The sequence below is a fragment of the Megascapheus bottae genome, chromosome 6, assembly GCF_031878675.1.
Source record: "Megascapheus bottae isolate mThoBot1 chromosome 6, mThoBot2.hap1, whole genome shotgun sequence".
Taxonomy (NCBI): domain Eukaryota; kingdom Metazoa; phylum Chordata; class Mammalia; order Rodentia; family Geomyidae; genus Megascapheus; species Megascapheus bottae.
The window spans coordinates 26,005,395-26,031,428 of NC_143514.1; the positions used below are offsets into that span (position 1 = coordinate 26,005,395).

Here is a 26,034-nt window from a genome sequence, read left to right on the forward strand (position 1 = left end):
AGAAGTGCTCCTGAAGGCAAACAACAAAGATTTATTTACAGTCATTACAAGAGAAGGGTGAGGACACTTTTTAGAAGCCAGTGAATGCATCTAGCAGTTCCTCAGTAAAGATCTAGTTTGAGTAGACTGGTCAATATTCCTTCTGCTACACTGCTTCTCTGACCAAAGCACCAACCCAGGTATATAAAATTTATAAACATCCATTGTTTAAATCTGGACATAAGATCATCAAACAGAATTCAAGACTCCATTCCTTTATCCTTTGAAGATGCTTTAATTTTGCAGTTATTGATTAATTAAAAAACACAGTTGTTTTCAGCATTTCCTAGCTATAATAGTGCATAGGAAACTCATTCTAAACAAAGTAATTAATGAAATAGCACACACCTTTATAATTTTACATTAACAGCTTACAGTTTACAAGGTGCTTTCACATACATCATTTGATTCTTACAACAAGCAGAAAAAAATAAATCAGTGGGAAAGAGAAATGATTTATTTTCAGGTTTAAAACAAGTATTTTCAGGCCAATGGGCTGCCAACACAAGAATATATCAGGAAGATGGTTACACCCAAAAGCCACAGTATCATTTTTGGTAGGTTGACAGTTTAAGTTTAATATCAACTGTGTATTTAGAAACAGCAAGTGAGTAAGGAGTCAAGACAGACACAGGGTTCTCATGGTAATCAAGGAGTTGTTAGAACACTGTCAGAGAGATATGATTCCCCCCAATTTACTACCTTGCTGAGGAGCTTTCTTCAAAGCACGACAGTCCTTCCAAATAGGAAATAGAAACAGAATCTTGTCATAGCATGTGGAATCTAGAAAGGACCCTGCCAATGTCTAATTCAACTCTGCTACTGCACAGAGTTTCAACCGTCAGTCTAGGGCTCTTTCCCATACAATGTTAAATCTTAAATATTTGCTGGGCTCAAACTAGTTTTATTCTGTTTCCTTTCATTTGAGGCTAAATACTGTTGTGTTTTTTTTGCCACTAATTTCTTATGCAAGTTTTTTTTTTTTAAATCATGTTCTTAGCTACATTGTGGCTGCAAATGAGACTGTGATATACTTCTGAAATCTAATTTAGTGTACTTGATTAGTCAGAAATAGATTCTTCTGACATATATGACATCTTGCTCATGTTCTTAAAATAGAGAGTAAAATAGAAAGGCTGAATAGCCCTCAAAAACCAATGCATGCCTATGGGTTATCTAACTGGGTAGATCTGACAGCTGGGCATTAGTAATTTCATAGAAAAAAATAATTTTAGAATTCATAGAAATCTTTTCAATTCCTGAAAACTGAATTACAATAGTCAAACTGTCATCCCCATGATTGAAATAATTTTACAGTAATGTACAATAAGGCTACCATAGAATTTGTAGCATACATAGAGAATACAATGATGAGCACATTCTTGGGTTGAAATGAAATAGAAAAACTGAATTAAGTTTCTTTATACAAACAATGCTTTAAATTTATTAACATGATGACATGTTTTTGTTACATAAAACTTGCTACAGCAGAGTATTTCAAATTTTTCTTGCACATTTTAAATATAGGAGGACCAACTGAAATCACTATTAGCCTTTATATGACATTACCATGCAGAAACATGTGACAACCAAAAGACACACAGACTGGAGGAAAGCATAGACAAGGCCTTCAAGGTATTAGAAAGGGTGGAAGAGATGAACAGACAGTGCTTGTGACCTACCTGCACCAGTAAGGAAGCAAATAAAATGATTATATACAGTAGGGTCGATCTGACCAAAAACAATTCATCTTGAATGTACGTAAAATGATCATAAGAATGAATGCACGCTATTTAAAATTATTTTGGTGTGTTGCTGTAAGATAGGTCACTGAGACATGGAGATTAAGTCAGCTGGTATAATTAAAAGCCAAGAAAAAATAGTAAAAAAAAATAGTTAAGCATGGAATCCCAACAAACACTGAACTAAATGTGCAAAAGTGCTTGAAATTTCCGCATGACAGCAACATTGTTAAATCAAGTTGGCAAAAATGTATAAAAAAGTAAACTCAAATACTAAAATTGTATCTGCATGATCATACATTCTGTTTACCCAGAAAAAAGTGATTAGAAATTAGGACATACCTAAAAATATCACACCTCAAAATTAAAATACAAATGTGGCAGTTTTATAAACCTTCTCCCCTGTCCTCACTGTTGAGAGGCAGGGGCATAAAAGCAGAAGTTGCAACAGTGCTCCTAATTTAGGCTTATAAATATAATACACCAGAATAACAAGCAGATAGCAACTTCCTTTGTTCATAATTGTTACAAAACAACACAAACGAAACAAACCTCACTTAAATAAGAGTACCTCTATATTGATTGCAAGAACAAGTCATTTGTTTGACTTAGCAAAGTATTTATCCAAACCGAGTCTCTTTTACTTTGTTTCTTTTCCTTTAAAAAATTTACAGTGAGTACTATTTGAGAAACTTTAAAATCTATCACTCTTATCCATCATGTTCTATGAAAATACTGGCTAAAGCCCCAAGAGAAAGCCAAGGTTCAGAAACCTTCACTGCACCTCTCTCCTACCCACAAACATGCTGCTAGCAAGGGAGACAGGCTAGGGGGATATGCATCATTCATTGTTCCCAACCAGTGAGACTTCACTATCTGGTCCTGCAATTACTCAAGGGGATGAAGAGATAAGAAGAAGCCAAACCTTTGGGCCTAGAAAATTCTACATTGCTGGGACGAGCAATTTTAAATTTGCCATATTAGGAAATTCTAAGCAAGTTATTGTCTTAATTTGAGTAAATTTCCTTGGTAATAAGACCTTCTCTCTTTGAAAATTATTTAAAGACTTTTGGCAAAACTGAGTCTGAGCTACTCAGTAAAAATAATAATTAGGCTTCTCTTCAAGCCATTGGCTAACACAAATATTCCTCCAAACTACTGAAAGCATTTATCCTTCCTTTCAAAGATCACAGAGCCATAACACTGCTCATCTAAAACACCAACAAAATAAAATGCAGCACTGTTCAGAGAAAGAAATGAGGAGAAAGAAATGATGGAGGAGTGGGGAGAAAGACAACTGAAAGAGTAGGAAAGTGGGCTGGCCTGTGTGGTGGCACCGACAATGCTCACGGAGGGGTGCCTGGTGACACAGGTGGATGCAGAGTGCACACACGGATGATGGCATAAAGACCTCACTCAGTTGCTGGAATGAAGGAACTAGGTAACTGCTTCAACAAGGACGCTCTCAGCTCCACCTGATACCTCAACAGAGTTGCAAAGGCTGACTGTGAGCTCTGATGGCATCATGTTCCTCTAAAATTCACAAAATTCTTTCGCACATTTTTCTGTAATAGAGACACGAATATCTTCTTCTTCATAGTCATCAAAGTTGCTGGTATCTCCAGAGCCTCTGAACTTTGGTATGAATGGAGCTTCAACCTATAATCGACACAGAAATACGAGGGAAGAGAAATGCCCACTGTTACTATGTAGTGACATTTTTTTTTTTTTGGTGGGTCATGGGGCTTGAACTTGGACTGGGGGCTGTTGCTGAGCTCTTCAACTCAAGGCTACCATCCTATCCTTGAGCCAAGCCCCACTTCCCATTTTCTGGAGATTAATTGGAGATAAGAGTCTCAGGGGAAAAAAAAAAAAAAGAGTCGCAGATTCTCTTGGCCAAGGCTGGCTTTGAATTTAGATCCTCAGATCTCTGCTTCCTGAATAGCTAGGATTACAGGCATGAGCTACCACATCCAGCTATGGTGGCATTTTAAAGTCCCATTAAATCCTTATATATGATACTACTAGAAGAAGAAATGTACAGTAGATTTGCCAATAATGTAATAGTTTTATCAGGAACTGAAGCAAATCAACAAACATTTTAGAAATCTCTAAGATAATTAACTAATGTTTATGTTTCATAAACTTACACTGGGGTAATTTATTAAGTACATTAACTTTTGAGTTATTATTATTCCACCATCCAGGTAGGATCTCTACTGCATTAGGCATTTAGGTATATAGCTTTCCATTTTTAAAAAGTTTTACTGTTGGGGTGACATAGAGAGAGGTTACAGTTACATTTACCAGGTAGTGGTGGGTGGGTATATTACTTCTTGAACAGTTACCCCTTTCCCATGTTTTTCTACCACTTTTCCTCCCCCCATCCTCTCTCACCCATCGTTTTTCCCTTACCTTCTCTTTTTCAAATAAACAAATAAACGTATATACAATATACCAGGTGCCAAAGTTAGATACAATAATTTTTTATCCTCCGCTTTCTATCACTATACTGACCACTTCAAACCTTGTTACTCTCCTCCCCACTCCTTTCCTTCCCACTTCAGATCCATATAGCATATACATTACCCCAAAAAAGTATTTGAAACATAAATGGAAAGGAAAACTGGAGCCTGAATCAATTTATTTAATCCTTTTCAACAAAGTTTTCTTCCTTTGTCATTCTTTATTTTGTTCTAAACTTTTAAAGATAGAACTGACTTTATAAAGCTTAGTTTGGTTGATCTGAGACTCGGACCACATCTGCAAAATCTGAGTTCATTTACTGTCTTTGCTGCCTTTTGACAGGCTTCCTCCTTCATAAATACTCAAAGCATCAAATTTTAATAGATGATAAAGAGAATGTAGGAAATAATGAGTTGTTCAGTGGCTTGCAGCTCCATTTTAATAATAATATTGAGGACTTTGAAAGATAATATGATCTTGGGGTTGTTTGACCCTAGGTCAAGTGTTATATGGCAGCTGTCTCACTACGTCAAATCTGAGCTGATTTCCTTATCAGTACAATGGAGAAAATGGTAACACCTAGTTCATGGGGAGGTGTAAATGTCTAGCATGAGAAGTTACAGAAGTACTTTGTTACATTGAGGTCACTAAAGTTAGAAAATATATAAACACATAGAATGGGTTTTTATGAACTCTAATGTCTTTTTAAATGATTATAGAACTTCTTCAATCCATAACAGACCAGTTGAGATAATATGATAATGGTTGTTTCATGGACTTATTAGATTCTGGACCCTTTCTTCCTTTTTTACACTTCCTATATTTTACACTTTAACTTTTCTTTTGCTTTGCTTTTATAGGCTTTTGAAAATTTAAAAATTTAAATTGATAAGATTGTTTTTAATAAGAGTAGTAAGATTGATATGTTTACTTTGAAGGTAAATTTATCTATGTGGCTATACAGCATTATAAAGTATCATAAATCTCTAAAACATTGGAAGTTTAATTTAAAAAATGGGTTATCTTTGTGACTGTTGTTCTTAATATACCATGTTATTTCTTTTCTCTTTTTTTTCCCCTAATGGTTAATCTTTTGTGGTTACTGTATCTGACTTTGTTACCTGGTATATTGTATATATGTTTATTTGTTTATTTGAAATAGGGAGAGGAAGAGGGGAAAACAAAATGATTGGGAGGGGGTGGAGAGAGGGAAACGGGGGCAAAAAGATGAGAAGGGGTATCAATGTTAAAGAAGTAAAGTACCCACTACCTGATGAATGTAACTGTAACCCCTCTATATATTACCCTGACAATAAAAAAGAGCTATTTTATTTAAAGATCATTTTAAGATAGTTCAAATGTCTGATTTGGCTAAAGCTCATAAAATACAATTTCATTAAATCATGCTTTTATTTAAGTAAGATGACTGTCACAGGATGCTATTTTATTGTTAGAGAATGTATAGGAGTATGGTATATTGTTATTGAATTATGAACATATTAGGGTGAATACTTTTAAAGTAAAATATACTTAGCTATACTAATTTATTTATCTATTTCATAAATAAAAATTGAGCATCTTCCAAAACAATGGAAAATAAATAGGGTTAATAGGAAAACATTCCATACAAGTTACTTTTATCTCTGCATTTACAAAGAAAAAGGTGAGATAAAGGTAATTCTACACAGCAAAATATTTTCTTATTTCAGAATTTATTAAAAAGTTGAGATGATAACTATACTTAGCTTACTACTTACCACAGCTTTTACATTGCTGGCTTGGCCAATAAGAAAGAAGGAAGTCATTCTTCTTTTTTTTTTTTCTTTTATTGGTCATGGGGCTTTAACTCAGCCTGGATGCTGTCCCTGAGCTCAAAGCTACCGCTATCCCCTTGAGCCAAGCCCCACTTCCCATTTTCTAGAGGTTAACTGGAATTTGAACCTTGATTCTCCTGAGTAGCTAGGATTACAGGTGTAAGCCACTGCGCTGGGCTAAGGTAGTCACTCTTAAATTTGCAACTATTTAGGCTTGGGTGTTCTCCTTGTTTCATTATAATGGTATACTAATGCTAGAGATGAACTACGTTTAGGTTGTTTGAATTTCTAACATGTACAAATACTTGTATCAAGAAAGCAGACAAATAAAATCTAAAACTCTTAGCTGCAAAGTTATATCTTCTGTATTCCTTTTACAGGAATTTTAGAGGACCATCTGATTAATTTCCCCATCTCTGAAATTAGCAGTTTCATGTGGGAAGGCAAGAGGCAGCTTTTGCTCATCATGGCATTCTCGGCACCATGCAGACTACCTTACCAAAGAAACAAGCATCTACCAGCTTTTTTGCAGAAATACAAGGCAAATGATTTACAAAAGATAAAATGCAATTGTTTCAGATAATTAGGTTTGACTTCCCACAAAAGCATTAAATCTCTCATTTCTATTATTTATGTTCAAATTGACTTACAAATGGAAGAAGGGAAAGTTGTATCTGAACAAAGACTAATTTAGTGAACATATTGGTCTTTGCCAAGATGATAGAAATATAAAAATGTTCCAATGAAACATTGCTCTGATGTAGTGTGTTCATAAACTCCTTTTGTACAACAACTACATAGAGACAATAAGAAAAATCATTTCCTGTTCTCATACCTTTAACATGAAAATATCTAGAATATGAAGAATATGCTTCCATGAAAATATTCCAATAGAGATGGTATTTAAGTTAATTCTGAAAGGATTAATAAAGTGCGTGCACATATTTACTGAAAGCAAAGGAAAAAAGTAGTATTCCGGATATACAAGATTAAAAAAATTGGATACTGATCAAGGTATACTGCATTCACAAACTGCTTTGTTAAATAGCAATTTCACTGTATAGCTAAAGTTAATAATAAAAAGTAAGTAGGCAAAGGTTCTAAAAAGAAAACCAATTGGAATCCTGATAAATGCCCACAGGGAGGTCAATATAAAGGCTGAAAAATGCCTCCAGAAGTAAAATTAAATTAAAGCAATTAAATATTATATTTGGATTTAACTAGAATGTGCCAATTTTGGGTAGAAGACTGTATTCATTCATGTATTTTCTTTTTTTATACAGCTGTCCATCAATTTTACAATGCAAATCCTTCTGATACTGTAAGTGACAGGAGACATGGTTAAGAAAAATTTAATAGGGGAAACTTCTCAGATTAATAGTCAAAAACATAGTCTTTCTCCTTTATCTGAGAGAAAACTAATTGTTTTGTTGTTGTTGTGGGTTGTAAGGTATTTTAAATCCTGGAGAGAATTAGTTGAAAAGGTAAAATACATTTAGCTTCCTGATACAAGCTACATTAGAATAATGTACTAGCTGGAGGCCAGTGACTCCGGCCTGTAATTCTTGCTATTCAGGAGGCTGAAACCTGAGGATCACAATTTGAAGCCAGTCTGGGCAGGAAAGTCCATGAAACACTTATCTCCAATTAACCACCAAAAAGCTGATGAAACAGAGCTGTGGCCCAAATTGAGTGCACCATCCTGAGGTAAAAAAATCTAAGGGACAGAACCCAGGCCCTGAGCTCAAAGCCCAATAATAGTACATACACAAAGAGAGTTAGAGGCTAACATACACTTACATTTTTTTTCCCATTTGATTTAAAAAAGAAAAATACATCTGACTTCCATTCAAATGGATACTGGTAATGGAAATGAGAGCTTTTTTTAAATTTTACTTTTTGTGATTTTGTTTTGTTTTGGTTTTCCCCTTGTGTCGCTATTCTTCAGTTGTGTACTTCTTTTCCTGTATGTAAGTTTATTTGTTTGGGGAAGGGTGGGGGGAGCACAGAAATGGTGGAACTAAGGGTGATGTAATTCAGGAGTGATATTCAGTCGGCTCTATGTTGAAATGAATGGTACAACTTGGAGGGTGGAAGGATGTTCTGGAGGGAAAAATTGGGAGGAAACAAGGAAAGCGGTGACACTATGCAAAAGAAAATATGCTCCTTTTCTGATCTATGTTATGCAACTATAACCCTTCTATACATCAACTTTACAATACAAATATATTTTAAAAAAGAAAAAAGGTAAAAATAATTTAAACCATATGTTGTATATCTTTAGTACATACAATTGCAACTGCAACTTTTAAAAAGTTTTTATGTCTTACCTTTCTCTGGTAAATAGCAATCCAATCTGTTGTGGCAAACCACTTGTGAGTTTTTATATCACTCACACCGTTCTTTAGATTCCCAAATCGCTTGGTCAAATCCACCTGGAGCAGGTTCCTGAGAAGGTCCTTGAGATCAGAACTGAAGTGGGATGGGAATCGGACCTACAAAAACATAGCATTGGTGAAGCACATAGTAAGAACTCTATAGTTTTTGCTAAGATGAAAAGATCATGAATAAGGCCAAAATACTTAGTGCTGGTCTTCATTATGCATTAAAGTGCCTACAGTTGTCTTAAAGAATGAGGGTTATTTGAATGATTAAGCTCAAGCTGATCTCGGTCTTGATTTAGTCATGAACTCCCTGTAAGAACAGACTCATCTCTAAACTGAACGTGCATATGTAAAGAGCTTTCCCAACAGTGCCAGATGTACCCAGCTGCAAGAGAGATCCTCTGGGTCAGTATACAACTTGAACTATATGACTTGTAGGTGAGGATGGGTGAGAAAAACTGGGAGAAAGCAAAGGAAGGGTGACATTGGTCAAAAACAAATACATTCATTGCCAGGTGCTGGTGGCTCATGCCTGTAATCCTAGCCACTCAGGAGGCTGAGAGCTGAGAATCATGCTTCGAAGTAAGTCTAGGCCAGAAACTCCATGAGACTCTTACCTCCAATAAACTACTCAGAAGAGGTGGAAATGGTGCTGTGGCTCAAGTCGGAGAATGCTCCCTTTAAGCAAAAAAAAAGCTCAGGACACTGCTCTGGCCCAGAGTTCAAGCCCCAGGATAGGCAATAAATAAATAACTTATGAAACAGTAAACTCCTCTGTACATCACGCCACTTTTATAATAACAATTTTAAATAAGAGATCCTTGGGGATCTCATTATAAACTTCACCTCAAATATGTACAAATTAAATTTAGGAACAGAGCAAGGAACAAATGAAAGGAACCAGTAAGCACATTCTGAAAAGTGATCTACCAAAAAAGGAAGTCTAAAAATGATTATAAAATCCCATACTGTTTTTCACATCATAGGAAACCATTTTTTAATTTGTTAGTGATGACATTTCAAGTATAATTGAGATTTTATGAAACAGTATAAGATGATTGAAATAAACTAGAAGGTAAGATAACAAAATATAGACTTCTGGGGCTTAAGTATGATTTTTGTGTCCAGCGTACATGTATATGTGAAGCATTTGAGAACTACAATGATTAAATAATTTGTATAAGGTTACAGAGTTACTAAGTAGAATAGCTACAATTCCAAACACTGACTCTAGCACATATACTTGCATATACTGACTCTAGCACATATACTTGTAATTATTTTTGCTGCTCATGTGAGTGAAAAACCTGAAAGTATTGTTATTATTATAAAGAATGAAAATTTCAATTTGAAATATTTTTCTCACATTTTGTGGTCTGTGCCTATAATACCAGCATTCAGGAAGTTGAGTTGAGAGGATTGTGAGTTCAAATTCAACTTGTACTATACAGTGAGATAACAAAAAACAACCAAAACCATATTTTTCCATTTTATTTCCTTAAAGTAATACACTCAAGGAAAAATTGAAAGCCATAATATACACTGTAGACAGTAATGGACAATACCTAAGTGATCTTCTGAATTCAAGTAATACATAATGAATGGAATGCATGAAAAGTATAATTACCTAGCCAGGTCCTGGTGGCTCATGGCTGTATTCCTTATGACTCAGGAGGCTGAGATTTGGGAATAACAGTTCAAAACGAGCCTGGACAGGAAATTCTATGAGATTCTTATTCCAAAAAATTATCAAAAAGTGGAAAGAAGAGCTGTGCTTAAGTGGAAGTGATAGGCTAGCGCAAAAAAAGCTCAGAGGCAGTGCTCTGAGTTCCAGCCCAAAGAACTGTGTGTGTGTGTGTGTGTGTGTGTGTGTGTGTGTGTGTGTGTGTGTATACATATGTATAGGTATATACATATATAATTCTTCTATGATATATACTCCTTACATATAATATACACAATATGTAATTCTTTATTTTGAAGTACAAATAAAATGATGACCTCAAGTTAGTTAAATGATGAATATACATGTGTGAATAGAGATGTCTTTTTAATCTTCAGAACAGTGATTTTTCCATAGTGTTACATCCCACCCTCTCCTGAGAGGGAGCACACATTCCCATAATGATCCATGTTAATGGTGAGAATTTCTCATACCTTATATTGGAAGAGAAATAGTGAGTCATTGTGAGAATATTTTTATGATTGTTTAAAAATGTAATATGAACTGTCATAAAGAGTCTCTAAACAGCCATGTTGACTCACTAAATTGAAATAAAAAACAGGAAATATAAACAAAATTATCTAATCCTATGAACTTGGAGATACTAACAGTTTCTATGGTATGAAGAATGAATAACTTTTCCTTCAAAACTATCAATAAAGGTATTTTTTATCATTATTATCAGTTTTACCTCTTATAGAATATGAACTCAGAAGCATACGATGACTAAACCTTCATATAAACACAAGGAACCTGAACTCTAGTGAGACTACCAACTCTGAGGAATTGTAAAATAAATCAGTCTTCCTGACCTCTATATTTATGAATGTCTGTGACACTGTGCTAGAAAGAAAAATGTCCAAGTAGTTAGCTACAAAGGGACAGATATAGGAAGGAAAAAGACAGTTTCATTCCATTATACCATTAATTTGAGAGCTAATGTTATCAGAAACTGGAATCACTTAACATGAAAAATGTGATTGTATGACACAAAAGTTGTGCTTAGGATTGGGAATTTGGCCTAGTGGTAACAGTGCTTGCTAGCATGTACAAAGACCCAGGTTCAATTTCTTGGTACCAAATACACAGAAAAAGCTGGAAGTGGTGCTGTGGCTCAAGTGGTAGAGCTCTAGCTTTGAAAAAGCCCAAGGTCAGTGCCCAGGCCCTGAGGTCAAGCCCCAGGACTGGCAAAATGAAAAAAAAAGTTGTGTTTATGTAGGACAGCATACATTTCCCAGAGTGCTTCTCCTGGTCTGTTTTCCCTAATTGTATTTCCTGTTTAGAGTTTTTTTCAACCTTCAGAAGTCATGCTTCTGAATTTCTCAATGATATATTGAGACTAAATCTCAATATGTCTATAGAATAAGCTCTCAAAAAAGGATATATGACAAAATTCTGTGATGTTTAAGATCCACACAAGCCCTAGTTAAATCAGTATTGATGAGGGACACAGAAGAAGGAATCTCCAGCATGTACATGGTTTTGCACATACACTGAGTTTAACAAATATTTAATGAATACATGAATACAAATAGTTTAAACACCTACTCTGACCCAGGCACTGATGTCCTTGAGATATATTCATAAATAAAATAATACAAAGATTCCAGGTTTCTTAGTGTTTTCATTCTACTGAGAAAGTCAGAAAATGGGGATTCAGTCTAAGGTTTTGTTTTTGGTGCTAGGGATTGAATCCAGGGCCACAAGTGTGTTAAGCATGTGCTAAACCACTCAGCTACATTCCAACCCTCAAATTATGGAGCTTTAAAAGGAATAACAGGATATGATAACATTTTAAAAGAATCATTCTAGGGACTCAGATGATTGTGGTAGCAGTAGTGGTTATAAAAATTGGCGGAATTCTATATACATTCTAAAAGTTGAGGCAATTTTTTTTTTGTGAATTAGATGTGGAGAGATGACCTTCAATGTAGTCTGACTTGCCCAATTAAAGGATGGAATTGCTATCGCTTGAGGTTGACAAAATTATGCAAATAATAATTTTTGAGGGCAAATAAGTATGTCAGTTTTAGAAAGTCTGTATTTAACATACTTATTAGTCATTTTAGTAGAGGTAATAAGTAGTAAATTGAAAACAAGTCAGGTAAGAATTGCAAAAAATGAATTTGAAAATTGTGAGCAGTCATTTAAAGACTTGAGGCTGGATGAAACTACTAATAGAAAAAAGCAGATCAGCCAATGAGATTGACAAGAAAAGGGCAGTAATTTAGGAATTAAACCAGGACTGTAAACTGAAGCCAAGTGAAAGGATAATGAAGAAACTACAGTACTAGATTCTATTTCTTGATTTGCAGCAAACCACCTTTTGTTTTGGGCGTAATCCACAGTCTTGGTTTACCTATACATAAAATGAGGGGGTTAAATGAAATAAATTTGAATATTTTTGCATCTCAAAAGTGATTATCAAGCTATTTCTTTTATGGCTTTTCTCCCAACCCCTCCCTCATGTGTCTTTCTCCTCTGTTTTCTATCTCAGAAGACAGAGCCTTGCCTATGTGGTTCAAGATATCCTCAAACTCTTGGGCTTAAAAGATACTTCTACTTTAGCTTCTGAAGTAGCCAGGATCATTTAGAAGAATTCCTGGCTTTCAGTTTCAACTTTAATTACGACCATGATCTGCGATCTAAGAAATGCCTGTATACCTTTCTGAGCCAACTCTAAAATGATATTAGTATGTTCTGTCTGGCAGGAAGCAAATTAGGTAACGTCTGTGAAACTGGCTTGTATTTTATGCCTATTGTCTCGTACAGGCACTAATTCAAATTATTTTTCATTTTTTCAACCTTTCAGTGAGACTGTTTTAATGATCTGAAATAGAATTTTTGAATCAAGGAAGAGACCTGGATGATAGCAAGTTTGTACTCTATATTTATAATTTCCAAAATACTCAGTCTGTATCAGAAGTGCCCACCTGGAATACATAGAAAGCTTCACATTTTTGTTGGATCATTTCCCACCTGTTAAATTACTGAACAAGTTTAATTTTTTTCTTAAGGTCTTCACTTTGACAGGCAAATGAAGAAAATGGATAACTATAATGATTTTTTATAAGGACAGTACTGTGAATACAACTGTTGTCTAAAATCCTTTGTCAGACTGTGTTAGGTAACATGCAATTTATTCAGAAATGAGCAAACTAAGCAGAATATTTCTTCTTTTTGAATCAATTATAAAGTCTTGCACATTTCAGTTTTATGACATTTTATTAGTTATAAATATAACAGAAAGTTACATCACCCCAAAAATCAAACCAATTCATGCTGGTATGGTATCTATGACTTAAACTCATTAACTGGTTTTATTGACTATTTACTTTTAGAAATGCAGTAAGACCAAATAAATTTTTCTTTATATTGGGTTCAATTGCAGAAATTATAAAGTCAATCTTTGGCTGATGGAAGAGAAAAATCTTAACTGCTATTTTATAATTACTGACAGAAGAAAAGATTGTGTAACTAGTATCATTATCTTTTATGCATAAGGATAAATTTTAGTAGGTTTAATCAAGCATTTACACGCAGCCAACAAGCAATAATATATCAATGTTATTTTTATTTATACTTTGTTTTGTTACTGGGACTTAAACTATGGGTCTTGAGATCTTGATCTATCACTTGAGTCACAGTTCCATTTCTGGCTTTTGGCTGGTTAACTGGAAATAAATGTCTCTTGGGTTTGTCTGCCTGAGTTGGTTTTGAACCATGATTTGCATATCTAAACCTGAGAATCTCAGCCTGAATAGTTAGGATTATTGGTATGTGCTACTGGTGCCTGGCAATAATCTACTCATTTCTAGCTCTAAGCATGTTGAAGTAAATTTTAAGAAATTACTTCCCTAAATTAGAGACAATAAATTCTGAAAGCTCTGTAATAATAGCAAATGACCTATACAGTTAATTAGTAAAAAAAAAAGAAAATTGTGCTGGCATTGAGACTTGAACTCAGGGCTTGGGTGCTGTGTTGTCCCTGAGCTCTTTTGCTCAAAGCTAGTGCTTGATCACGTGCCACAACTCCACTTCTGGCTTTTGTTGGTTAACTGGAGATATGAGTCTCTCCAATGGTTTTCTTTTTCCTTTTTTTTTTTGTCTAGGCTGGCTTCAAACTGTGAGCCTTAGATCTCAGCCTCAGAGCAGTGAGGATTACAGGTGGAAGGAATTGGCACCCGGCCTATTAGTCAATTTTAAAGCAACACTGTTTTTCACACACTAGACTTTCTATAGTCATAGTAACAAGCTCTAACTCTGCCTTACCAACTCAGAGCAACTTCCATCAGCTTGTATTGCATAAACAGAAATAAAGAGCTGGGACAGTAAACTATTTACAAATATCAGTATCATAAATATCTTCAATCTCTTACTCTACACCAACAGTAGTAGTTATAATATATGTTAATAAAAATTTTAAGTGACCATAGCAAAGTGCTTCAAAAAGGCTCTAGATTTTATTAAAGTAGTAGAATTGTGTTTGTGCATGCGGTACAGACACACACGCACGTACACATTCACATAAATACACATTTTTCATGAAAATGACTTCTTAAATTTTCTAAAAAATGCATTAACAACTATGTAAGAAAAACTATCATAGTCTATATAGACACACATATGTTTTTAGGAAACAGTATGTAAAGAAATGTTAAAATATGAGGACTGAAAGCCTAGTTCATAAAAAGAACTGCTTTAAGTATGTAGGTACTTGGGAAACTGAATGGTTTAATTTTTTATACTGCATGAAGCCTCCTTTAAAGAGAGCATGATGAAAGGGGGAGAAAAACATGGGAAGGGGTATCAGTCTTCAAGAAGTAATGTACCTACTACTTGACGAATGTAACCATAACCCTTCTATTACATCACTCTGACAATAAAATATAATAAAAAAGAGTGTATGATTCACTGTGCCATGGGTTGTTACGACAAACTATGATTTATGCTAAATCTCTGTTCATTCTGGGAGTCTGGAATTTTAGTGTGTGTTGGATACATGGTGTATGGGATGAGCTGCCAATAAAAATGTTGTGTGGTGTGTCTCTAATGACTTTCACTGGTATGTAACATTTCACAAGTGTTTTATAATTGGTTGCTAGAAGAATTCAAGAACATCATTGGAAACTCACTTGGGGAGGGGTACTGAAAGTTTGCAGTCTGCCTTCTCTATTTGCTTTCTCCCTGTGCTAATTTGGTTTGCATCCCTTGGCTGTAATAAATCTTAGCTGTGACTACTGGTGTATGCTTTTCCTGTGGGTCCTGCCCATGAAGCTCCAAGCCTGAAGATGGACTTGGGACTCCTTTAGAAGGGAATGGCCATTTTACTGGTAATCTATTTATCCTTCATGTAAATACTGATTTCCCTGCAAACAAAAACAGCTAACAGCTGGGCGCGATGGCTCATGCCTGTAATCCTAACTATTCAGAAGGCTGAGATCTGAGGACTGCAGTTCAAAGCCAGCCTGGGCACTAAAGACCATGAGACTCTTATCTCCAATTAACTATTAGAAAACCTGAAGTGGCACTGTGGCTCAAGAGGTAGGGTGGTAGCCTTTAGCTGAAGAGCTCAGGGACAGCACCCAGTCCCAGGGGTAGGGCAGTAGCCTTGAGATGAATAGCTCAGGGACAGTGCTCAGGACAGAGTTCAAACCCCATGACCACCACCCCTCAAAAAAGAAAAAAGAAAAACAGCTAACTCTTTGAACATTTAGTATACACTTAACATTTATGTACCTATGCTTTCTGCAGTGTCTTCTTGTAAATTGTTAATAATATTTACATTAGATACAGTGAAACTAAGAATTTTGTAAATTGTGTAAGTCAAATATTCTGAAACTTATGGTTTCTACAACAGCTGTTCTTTGATTACTTTACTGGGAAGTATCATCTCTGAATACAATATTAACTTGTATATTTCCATGGGTAATACAGCCTAGATAGAGATGCTGTGGAAACCATAGCTAATTATTGTCATAGAATATATGGTATCAAGGCATAAGACATATAATATTTACAGAAATTCAGAATATGTATTGCAAGGAGGAGAAAAGTGAGTGTAGAAGTATAAATTTTTCCTGTCAACTATGCATTTTTAAATCAAAGCCTTAATACTGCATGAATAATTTGACATTTAAATACCACCTCCTCTGTTTTTTAAAGACAAAATATGTGGAGGAGAGAATCTAACAAGCTGATTGATCATCTTTCTGTGCATTTAAAAATATAGTTTGAGTTAAAATACTGTAACAAAGAAAATACTTAGCAATATAATGTTAAAACGCATATATTTTAGTGAGTCAATGAATGGACTTAATAATGTTTAGTGGGTACCATTAATTTTTATATCATGGTTTCAGAATGAAAAATACAATTGGCATTAAGTATTACTGCTTTTAAAAGTCACAAAAAATAATTCTAATTGGAGCATACATTCATACAGGACCTATCATTAGAACCACTGAAGTTTCAAACATATGATCCAGAAACATATGATCAAAACCAGATTTTAATGAATAGTTAAATGAAATTAAAAACTTGTTAGTTTCAATTTGGGGTTTGATAATAGCTTTGTGATGTGGAAAGGGAAACATTTCAGGGTGGATATGAGTGCTAAGGCAGGCAGTTTTCTTGGGAATGTGAATATAGCCAATATCTCACATAGCACAGTTATGGCAGTGTCCCAGTCCCAAGAGTCCTGTTTTGTCTTCTGTTTTTTTTTTTTCTCCAAGAGTCCTGTTTTAATGAACAAAAGTTTCAGGGCTGGAAACTGCTGGAACCCAACACAGAGAAAAAAAATCTGGCACTGATTGAAACAAGAGTATTTCAACTAATCTGTCTTATTTTTAAATAAATCAAGACAAAGTACTCATTCCATGATATGATAGAATACTACATTGTTATTTTCCCAAGATCAAGCTGTTATGATTTTAGGATATATATAAATTATTGAGCACAAAATATTAAAATTTGATACTAATGAAAACATTCATAAACAGATAAAATTTCTTGCATTGCATTGTCTTAAAGTTGTTTTAGGGTATTTTTTATATTCTTTTTTATTGTAACTAATAGAAGGGTTACATTATATTTGACAGATAGAAGGTGCATTACTTCGCAAACACTGATACCCCCTTCTCAAGTTTTTGTCCCCATTTCCCTCCCCACTCCTCCTCTCATCTTGTTTTCCCCCTTCCCTAACCTATTTCAAATAAACATATATACAATATACCAGATAACAAGGTAAGATATTGTAACAATGTGAGATAACCAAGGGAGAGCAAAAGACATGAGAGATAAAATAGTACATTATATGACTTTTGTTTCTATATCCTGGAGGTCCTTTCATTTAGCTTCATACTATATGGCCTTTTGTATCTAGGTTTTGTTCTATTGTAAACATCTGCTAGGAGAGCCCAAGGTTTCTACTGATTATGACAAATGAAGGAAATCATTGAGCCTATGTTCCTTTGAGTCTGGCTTACTTCACTTAGTATGATTTTTTTCTAAGTCTTTACATTTCCTTGCAAATGTGGTGATGTCGTTCTTTCTGATGGCAGCATAGAATTCCATTGTGTATAAATACCACTAGGGTATTATTTATTTATTTATTTATTTGCCAGTCCTGGGCTTAAGCTCAGGGCCTGAGCACTGTCCTTGGACTTTCTCAAGGCTACAGCTCTACCACTTGAGCCTCAGCACCACTTCTGGCTTTTTTCTATATATGTGGTACCGAGGAATCGAACCCGGGTCTTCATGCATGCTAGGCAAGCACTTTAACCGCTAGGGCAAACTCCCGGCCCCATAAATTTGAATCAATTTTTTTTTGCCAGTCCTGGGCTTGAGCTTGGGGCCTGAGCACTGTCCTTGGACTTTCTCAAGGATAGAGCTCTATCACTTGAGCTTCAGCACCACTTCCAGCTTTTTTCTATGTATGTGGTACCGAGGAATTGAACCTGGGTCTTCGTGCATGCTAGGCAAGCACTCTGCCACTAGGCCAAACTCCCGGCCCTACTAGGGTATTTTTTTAATTGGGATGAATTTTCTCAAAATGATTCTATATATCATGCTACTCCAGTTATGTTCAGTAATGGGTTTAATCAGTTTCCTAAGTAGCATCTAAGGTACTTCCTGAATCTAGACTTTAATTTCTTCTTATTATATGGAAAGCTGATTTAACAACATGAAGACAATTATAGAAAGTTACAATTCTTGGAACATACACACTCAAAGAGACCATGGAATATGAGTAATTGAGTAGTGGAAAGGAGACCTGTATCTTCTTTGTCCTTCCCTTTTTCCTTCTTTGTAAGTCTTAATTATTATTTATCTCAAAATCTCCCTGCTTGGCTCCACAGTCTGAAGCTGCTCTCCTCTGAATCTCTTTTTTCTTTAACTTCCTTCTCCAGGTACATACTCTTTTTGCTGGCTATACTTTATAATATTGATTGGGACAGTCTTTCCCCCACTCTCTGAATAACAACATTTATATATTCTCTAGATTAACAGTTTGGAGAAACATATGACCATTGAACCATAATCAAAGGCACCTTCAGCAGTTTGATTAAAATTTGTCTTATTTTCCCTTTTCCATAAACAGATAAATTTTGTTCCGTTAAAATCACTGTCAAACTGAGGGTATTTATAATACTGATAAAGATGTTCATTCTATCTAACTTATTTTTTTCCTAAGCAAATGTAAATGTAGTCATAGCATCGTTGTTAGAAAACCTGATTTTTAGTTTTCTCATAATTCTTTATTTGACCGTTAGCTCTTAGTCTCACTTGAAATGTAACTATTCACTTTTAGAAATGCTTAGAAAATAAATCACTGCTTTGTCTATTCACTTTTCTCAATGTCTTATTTTGTGCATGTTACAAATATTCCATATTCTGTTCACAAAAACAATGACAAAGATGAGAAATTTGAAGTCCAGAAATCTACAAATGTAACAAGGATACTTAAGCACTTAACATAAATAATGCATTGTCTTTCTGTGTTGCCTTTATCAATTCAAACCTTTCAATACCTATTGTAGTTTATCTGTAAGAGGCATTTACTTTTAACCTGACATAATTGAGGTCATATAAGGTCTTTAATTAGTGAGCCAATTTGTGAACACTGACTGAATATCAGAACATGATGTGTAATACAAGAAAAAGACCATGACCCTTACAGACTACATATGCTATGGAGCTATGTTGAGCCATGGCTACTAAATCATTGCATAAACAACATTGTACTAGTAAATATCTATTTCCTCTTTCTTAGCTGTACATCTGTGATTTAACTTGGCATACTGGCAAAATGATAATTTTTTTCATATATTTTTATTGTAATTAATAGAAGGGTTACATTATATTCACCAGATAGAAGGTGCATTACTTCACATACATTGATACCCTTTCTCATGTCTTGGTCCCCATTTCCCTCATCTTGTTTTCCCCCCTTCCCTATCCAATTTTTATATAACACACACACAGTGCAACTTGTAAATATTTAACAATTAACATTTTAAATTCATGGGTACTGAGGTCGACTCTACATTCAATGCAGAACTTGAATCTGGCTGAGATAAAACGTGGAGAGTTGATTAGGGTTATTACTGACTCAAAAGGTCATAAAACACAAAAAGTGTATATCACATCTCAGGTGATTGTGATATCTATATCGATGTCCTATTTCACAGTCATATTCTAAATGAGGCTATGTAATCTAAAAAAAATACAGAAAGACTCACAGATAGTGAAACAGGATAAAACTGTTATAAGAAGCAGGGATGAGAGTGATAAAGGGGTGAGTATAATCAAGATACAATATAAGCATATATGGAAATGTCACAATGGAATCCCTTGGACAGCTAATGAATGCTAACAAAAATGTTTAAAGAATAAAAAAGTGACAAGGTTAAAAGGAGTACCTTATGCAAGAAGAGAAAATGTCCTTTCCTATATACTTTATATCAATGCTTAAAAAGCCTCCTGAGAATGCACAGAAGTCTATATGGTAGGAAGAATCAGCCTCACCTCTTGAAATCAACTATGGTACTTTCCAAAAAGATCTCAAGTGCACATGAAGTTAAGAGTGACTGACTACAAACAAAATTAGAAATTATAAATAAATAAGAAAGGGAGTTTATGCAGAAACTTATAAAATGCAAAACACTGTGACCTAGTAAATCTACTCATGGTCAAGAGTAAGTGTCAAAATATATATTACATGACTTCGGGCATCTCAGTGAAAGCTGGTGATTAATGAGGGTTATGGGTGGAGAAAGGGAAAACAAAAAAGTACTTTGACTAAAATATATGTATTTCTGAAGTACACATATTAATATACACTTGAAAATAAAAATCCAGAATTATAGGTAAGTAAAACAGGCTCTGTTTGAGGTAGGCAGATAGCAGGAACAGGAAGGGAAAATAGAGAGAGTAAATAAAGATGAATATGATTGAAGTAGTTTATTTTAAGAGCAATGAAATCTGTTCCAATTGTTTTAGCAAGGAGAATGTTGGACGAGTTGAGTTTGATGTGATAGTGTATGTGTGTATGGAAATATTACAATGTAATCTAATAAAGAATCTTAAAAACTAAAAATGAACAATTAAGGCTATTTTTATATTTTCTAAAAGTCAATAGCTACTATAATCACAATTAGCTCCACCAATTCTATAAAAATCAGTTCTATGAATTCTTATAGTAAAAAGGCATCCATTTTATATTTACTCCAATTTTGTCATGTGTGACATAATGTAAACCAGAAGTTTTTACTGAAAGAGAAAGGGCACAGAAATAGCCTCTGAAACTTTTCAAGTAAATATCTATAACACCGCCAATATTTATTTACTTAGTGGACCATTGGATTTGTGACAATGACACCTTGCTTTGTAAAAGAATGTGAGTACTAAACAAGAAGCTCACCTATACTTTTCTAGCTTGTTGGTACAACTATTTTTTTTTAACATTGAATCTCTCTCCCCAATTTAGGATAACAGTCAGATAATACTATCTGGTTTCAATCCAAGAGCCCTAAAATTCATATGCAGAAATAACAACAGGAAAAGATATGTAAGTAAATGAGTGATGAACCATATTACTTACCTTCCCAGAAACAATCTTTTCATAAATCTGAATCGGTTGGTCTGCAAAGAATGGGGGGTAGCCAGCCGCCATTTCATAGATCAGTACTCCTAATGCCCACCAGTCCACCGCCTTATTGTAGCCCTGAGACAAACCCACCACAAAGTCAGTTAGTACCTCAGGTACCATAGAAAAGAGAAGCGAACTGCGATTTCAAGACCATCTGGAAACTTCTAGGAAGCAATGCAGAACTGGATTTTAAAATGCAGAAAATGGATCCTTCAGATTTATACTATACAAGAGGGAGAACTTCTAAATATTGCATATTGGAAAGAATTACTAATTCTTCTTCCTAAAATCAAGAAGAATATTATTGACCCTTTCTTCTACTTTACTGTGGCAATTGTTGCTCAACAATAGAAAGGGATGTAAACCAATTTGTCTTTGACAGCTCATTCTAGGTCATCTTAAGATCAGCAAATCGAGAAAGGTCTAAAGTTTTGAAACAAAATAGTGGTACCGGAATAGTAATAACATAATTAACTTTAAAATAGTCTACATTCTTGGACTGTGAATATTTCAGGGATAATCACATCTACATCACAGTATCTAGAGAAGGCTAAACGTTTAATATAAAATATACTTTTTCTCTGTACTGTTCTGCTGAACTCTAAAATATATACATGGAAGAGAATGAACTTAGGGCTGTATAACAAACGGAACTAAAGAACATGTATACAAACTGGTTTGCAAACCAAATACATAATCAAAAGAATATAGGTGATTTTTTTAACATCAAACTTACCAAGAATTCACATGCAAAAGTATTTACAAGTTAATAAATAACATATTAGTATATTTTGACAAAGTTTGCTATCAGGTATGATCTGTGCCAATTAGCCAAAAAATTAGGGCAAGAAAAAACTAGCAATGATCTGATCATGGAAAGAAATAAGCTTAGTTCTTCCTAGATCTGCTGTTTTGTCCATGAGTATACTCTCTGATTAACATCATTACTCCTAACATTCTACCTGTTTGTTAGAATATTAGCTTTACAAATGACTTAGTATTCCAGATTATTAACCAAAATATAATAGTAGAAATTTCCAGTTTTTCTTAATTCTGTTTTTTTATTAATGCAGGATACAGAAAGAAGGATTATAGAAAGACCATTTTATTTTACTAATAGAACTGGGCATTGGGTTTGCTTAACTCTTCCATTTCTGCTATTAATTCCTTGCTAATGTTTATACTAAATATGTCAGATACAAGTAAATATCATAGGTATAGAAAAATACTAAGTCATAAACAATATACAAAGAACATGGACAATTTATACACATACAAAGAAATACTAAATGACTACTAAGCATTTAAAATATATAATAATATCAATGCAGAAACTGACAAATTATTGCCTATTAAATTAGTAAATATTTTTCTTTTTTTCTTAGGTCAGAGACTGGGACTCAGATTCAGTACCTGATGCTTCACTCACTGGCTAGTGCTCTACCCACAGAGTCATGTGTCCAACTCCTAGTAAGGATTTTTAAAAAGGAGAATGACCTGTGCTGGAAGGCAGGTAGTAAAACAGACACTACCCTACTGGCAAGGATGTAAAATGGTACTATCTTTTTGGAGAGCAACTTGTAGAGCCTTAAAAATGCTTAGGTCCTTGAGCTAGTAATTTTATTAGAGGAAATCTATCATAAGGTAATAATGCAAAATAACAGAAAAAAAAGTTAAGCACAGAGATGTTCTATTGCAGTGATTCCTAACATAAAAAGAAACAAAAAATTAATCAAATCCCAAACTGTAAGGCAACAACCCCCCCCCCAAAATCTAAGACAATCAATAGCAGAATAGCTATTGAATGGAATGTTTGCACACAAGCAATAGCACCACAAAACTCAAAAGGATTCATGCTTGATAATATGCACACGAAAAAAAAAAGCCAGACACAAAACTATACATTCAACAGGGTCTCAACTAGGATAATATGCATAGAAAAATATACCAAAATGTTTTCCTTTGAAAGAGCTGCTTAGGGTAGTACAATTACAGCTTTTTCTGTCTTTGTATGTTTCTGACTTTTCAAAATTTTATACAATGAGCATTATTACTTATACAATATATAACATTTGTTTAAGTTTTGGTGCTTATTTTGTGGCGACATTATTTGTTAAATGCATTTAAAGAAAAAATGTATTAACATAAATAATACTTAGATTATTAAAGATTTAAAAGGTTTGTATGATTTAAATTATGAGAAATAATAGGAGGAAATAGGAGGAAAGCTATGAGGAATGTTTTATTTTTATCAGTCTCTCATTTTAGTAGGTTTGCCAAATTGGAATTTGTCTATGACTCATCAGATGTTTCTTATATCTTTTTATTTCTTTGTTTCTGTTTATGATCAATTTCTGCTAACTTTCTCTTTTTTTTTTTTTTTTCCAGTCCTGGGTTTGAGCTCAGGGCCTGAGCACTGTCCTTGGACTTTCTCAAGGCTAGAGCTCTACCACTTGAGCCTCAGCACCACTTCCGGCTTTTTTTTCTATATACGTGGTACCAAGGAATCGAACCCGGGTCTTCATGCATGCTAGGCAAGCACTTTAACCACTAGGCCAAACTCCTGGCCCTAACTTTCTCTTTCTAGCTTGAGTTTCTTAGCCTTTAAGATGATAAGGGATGATAAGGAAAGGAAAGGAAAAGTTAAACATGCACTTAAATATACTAACAATTTCTCCTGCATTCTGCATTCAGAAAAATAGAATCCTTTCAATAAAACTGAAACTATCCATTCATGTAATATTTAACATACAATTAAAATTATTTTCCTATTTTCCATTCATTTAATTGATAAATGTGAAACACGAAGAACTGACAACTGATCCATAGCAACTTGTTTTTGCTTTCAAGGCATGGAATTAGAGTTAAGTTTATTCACTTTAATTCTCTAAGATCCAGAGTTAACACTGATAGAAGTTATGGGACTAGTGGTAGAATCTAGATAATTATTTTGTAATAATGAATGTTTAAATTTACAATATAAATCAAATAAATACATACTACTAGGAAAATAAAGGTTTTTTTTCCTAAAACCAAAGTCTCATATTGCTACTTCTCATATACAAATATTATGAGTATACCTTGCTGAGGATTATTTCTGGAGCCAAATATTCTGGAGTGCCACATAATGTCCAAGTTCTACCTTTAACTCTTTTGGCAAACCCAAAGTCTGTAACCTATTAAAAAAACAATGTGAAAACTTATTACTTTACAATAAATATAACTACTGTACCTAAACTGAAAAATAATAATTCAGGATTAAAGTTAAAGCCATGAAAGAGTGGGAAAAATTAGTTACAACTACACCCTTGATGTGATTTTTGAAACAGAATTGTACGGTCAATTTTCCTTTAGAGAAGGAATTCAGTATTTGTAGCTGGAGTTAAATATGTAAATGTATTGCTAGGTACTTTCTCAAATACAGTGTAATATAATGTGATCAGGTCATACCTGGATATAACCTTGATGGTCAATTAAGAGATTTTCAGGCTTCAGATCTCTGTAGATGAGGTCTAATGAATGGAGGTACTCAAATGTTAGCACTATCTGAGCTGCATAGAACCGTGCATGGGGTTCACTGGAAAGAAACAAAATATTTACTTCTTTTGTAAAATGGGCAACAATTACTAGGTAGACTAAACATAAAAGGTAACATGGGGTGGAGGTATGCTGGGAAAGAAAAGAAGTTTTGTTTTTAAATGTTATGTACAGAACTTACTAGTTTCCAAATATTTAGTGAATTTCTAAATTGCCCTCAAATAATACTTTAATACATTCTGAGCATGTATTTTTTCTATATATCTCAGCGTCTTTATGTTTAATTATGTTGAATAAAAACCTAATCTTAAAATCATCTTGCTGTAAATCACTAGTTCTCATAGTATACAGCATTATCTACATAGTTAACTGATTATGAAAATATTATCTAAAACTTGATAGGGAAGGGGGGAAAACCAATACGGGGAGTAGGTGGTGGGTGGGGGGAGGGTAATGGGTACCAAGACATGTGAAAGGGTATCAATGTATGTGAATTAATGCACCTTCTATCTGGCAAATATCATGTAATCCTTTTATTAATTACAATAAAAATATATATTAAAAAAAAGAAAATAATTGTTTTTAACTGTGTCAGCTGGAATATCTACCAGACCCACTGCTACAATTAGGAGACTCTCCTTTACTAACACATGATTTTTGCTTAAGGAATTTCATTATATAGCTACCCTTTAATTGCATGAATCTGAAGATTAATAGCACCTGACCCATTTTTATGAGACAATTTGCATTATTTCAAAAGCAGGAACCAATTTTCTAATTGAATTATCCTTTGCATTTAAGAATACATGGTTCAAAGTCAGCCTGGGCAGTATCTCCAATTAATCACCAGAAAACTGAAGTGGTGCTGTGGCTCAAGGGGTAGAATGGTAGCCTTGAGCTGAAGAGCTCGGGGACAACACCAGGCCTAGAGTTCAAGCCTTATGACCCATAAAAAACAAACAAAAAAATAAAGAAACTATATCCTTTGTCAAGTTACAAAAAGAAAAACTGTAAATCAAGACTGGAAAACACATCTCCAGTTATTACAACATAACCCTTTAAACTTGAAAGAATTGACATAGGAAAGTTCCTTTCTAATTTCTGTGGGTATCAGTAAGTCAGATTACTCACCATCCTATACTAATTGGCTATCCACTGATGTTTGATTAAAGAAATA

The 26,034-nt window shown here is 34.3% G+C and overlaps 1 protein-coding gene across 4 annotated transcripts in view; it reads right to left on the reverse strand.

Moving 5' to 3' along the window:
- Positions 1 to 481: 481 nt before the first annotated feature.
- Prkacb (protein kinase cAMP-activated catalytic subunit beta) overlaps positions 482 to 26,034 on the reverse strand; it is a 110,865-nt gene continuing 85,312 nt past the window's right edge. For all 4 annotated transcript variants that reach the window (XM_090334530.1, XM_090334528.1, XM_090334531.1 and 1 more), the window contains exons 6-10: positions 24,771 to 24,897; positions 24,401 to 24,496; positions 21,273 to 21,395; positions 8,392 to 8,556; positions 482 to 3,440 (exon numbers count right to left, since the gene is read on the reverse strand). In XM_090334530.1, coding sequence (XP_090190656.1) covers positions 3,315 to 3,440; positions 8,392 to 8,556; positions 21,273 to 21,395; positions 24,401 to 24,496; positions 24,771 to 24,897 — 637 coding nt within the window. In that variant the 3' untranslated portion in view covers positions 482 to 3,314. The remainder of the gene's footprint in view (positions 3,441 to 8,391; positions 8,557 to 21,272; positions 21,396 to 24,400; positions 24,497 to 24,770; positions 24,898 to 26,034) is intronic.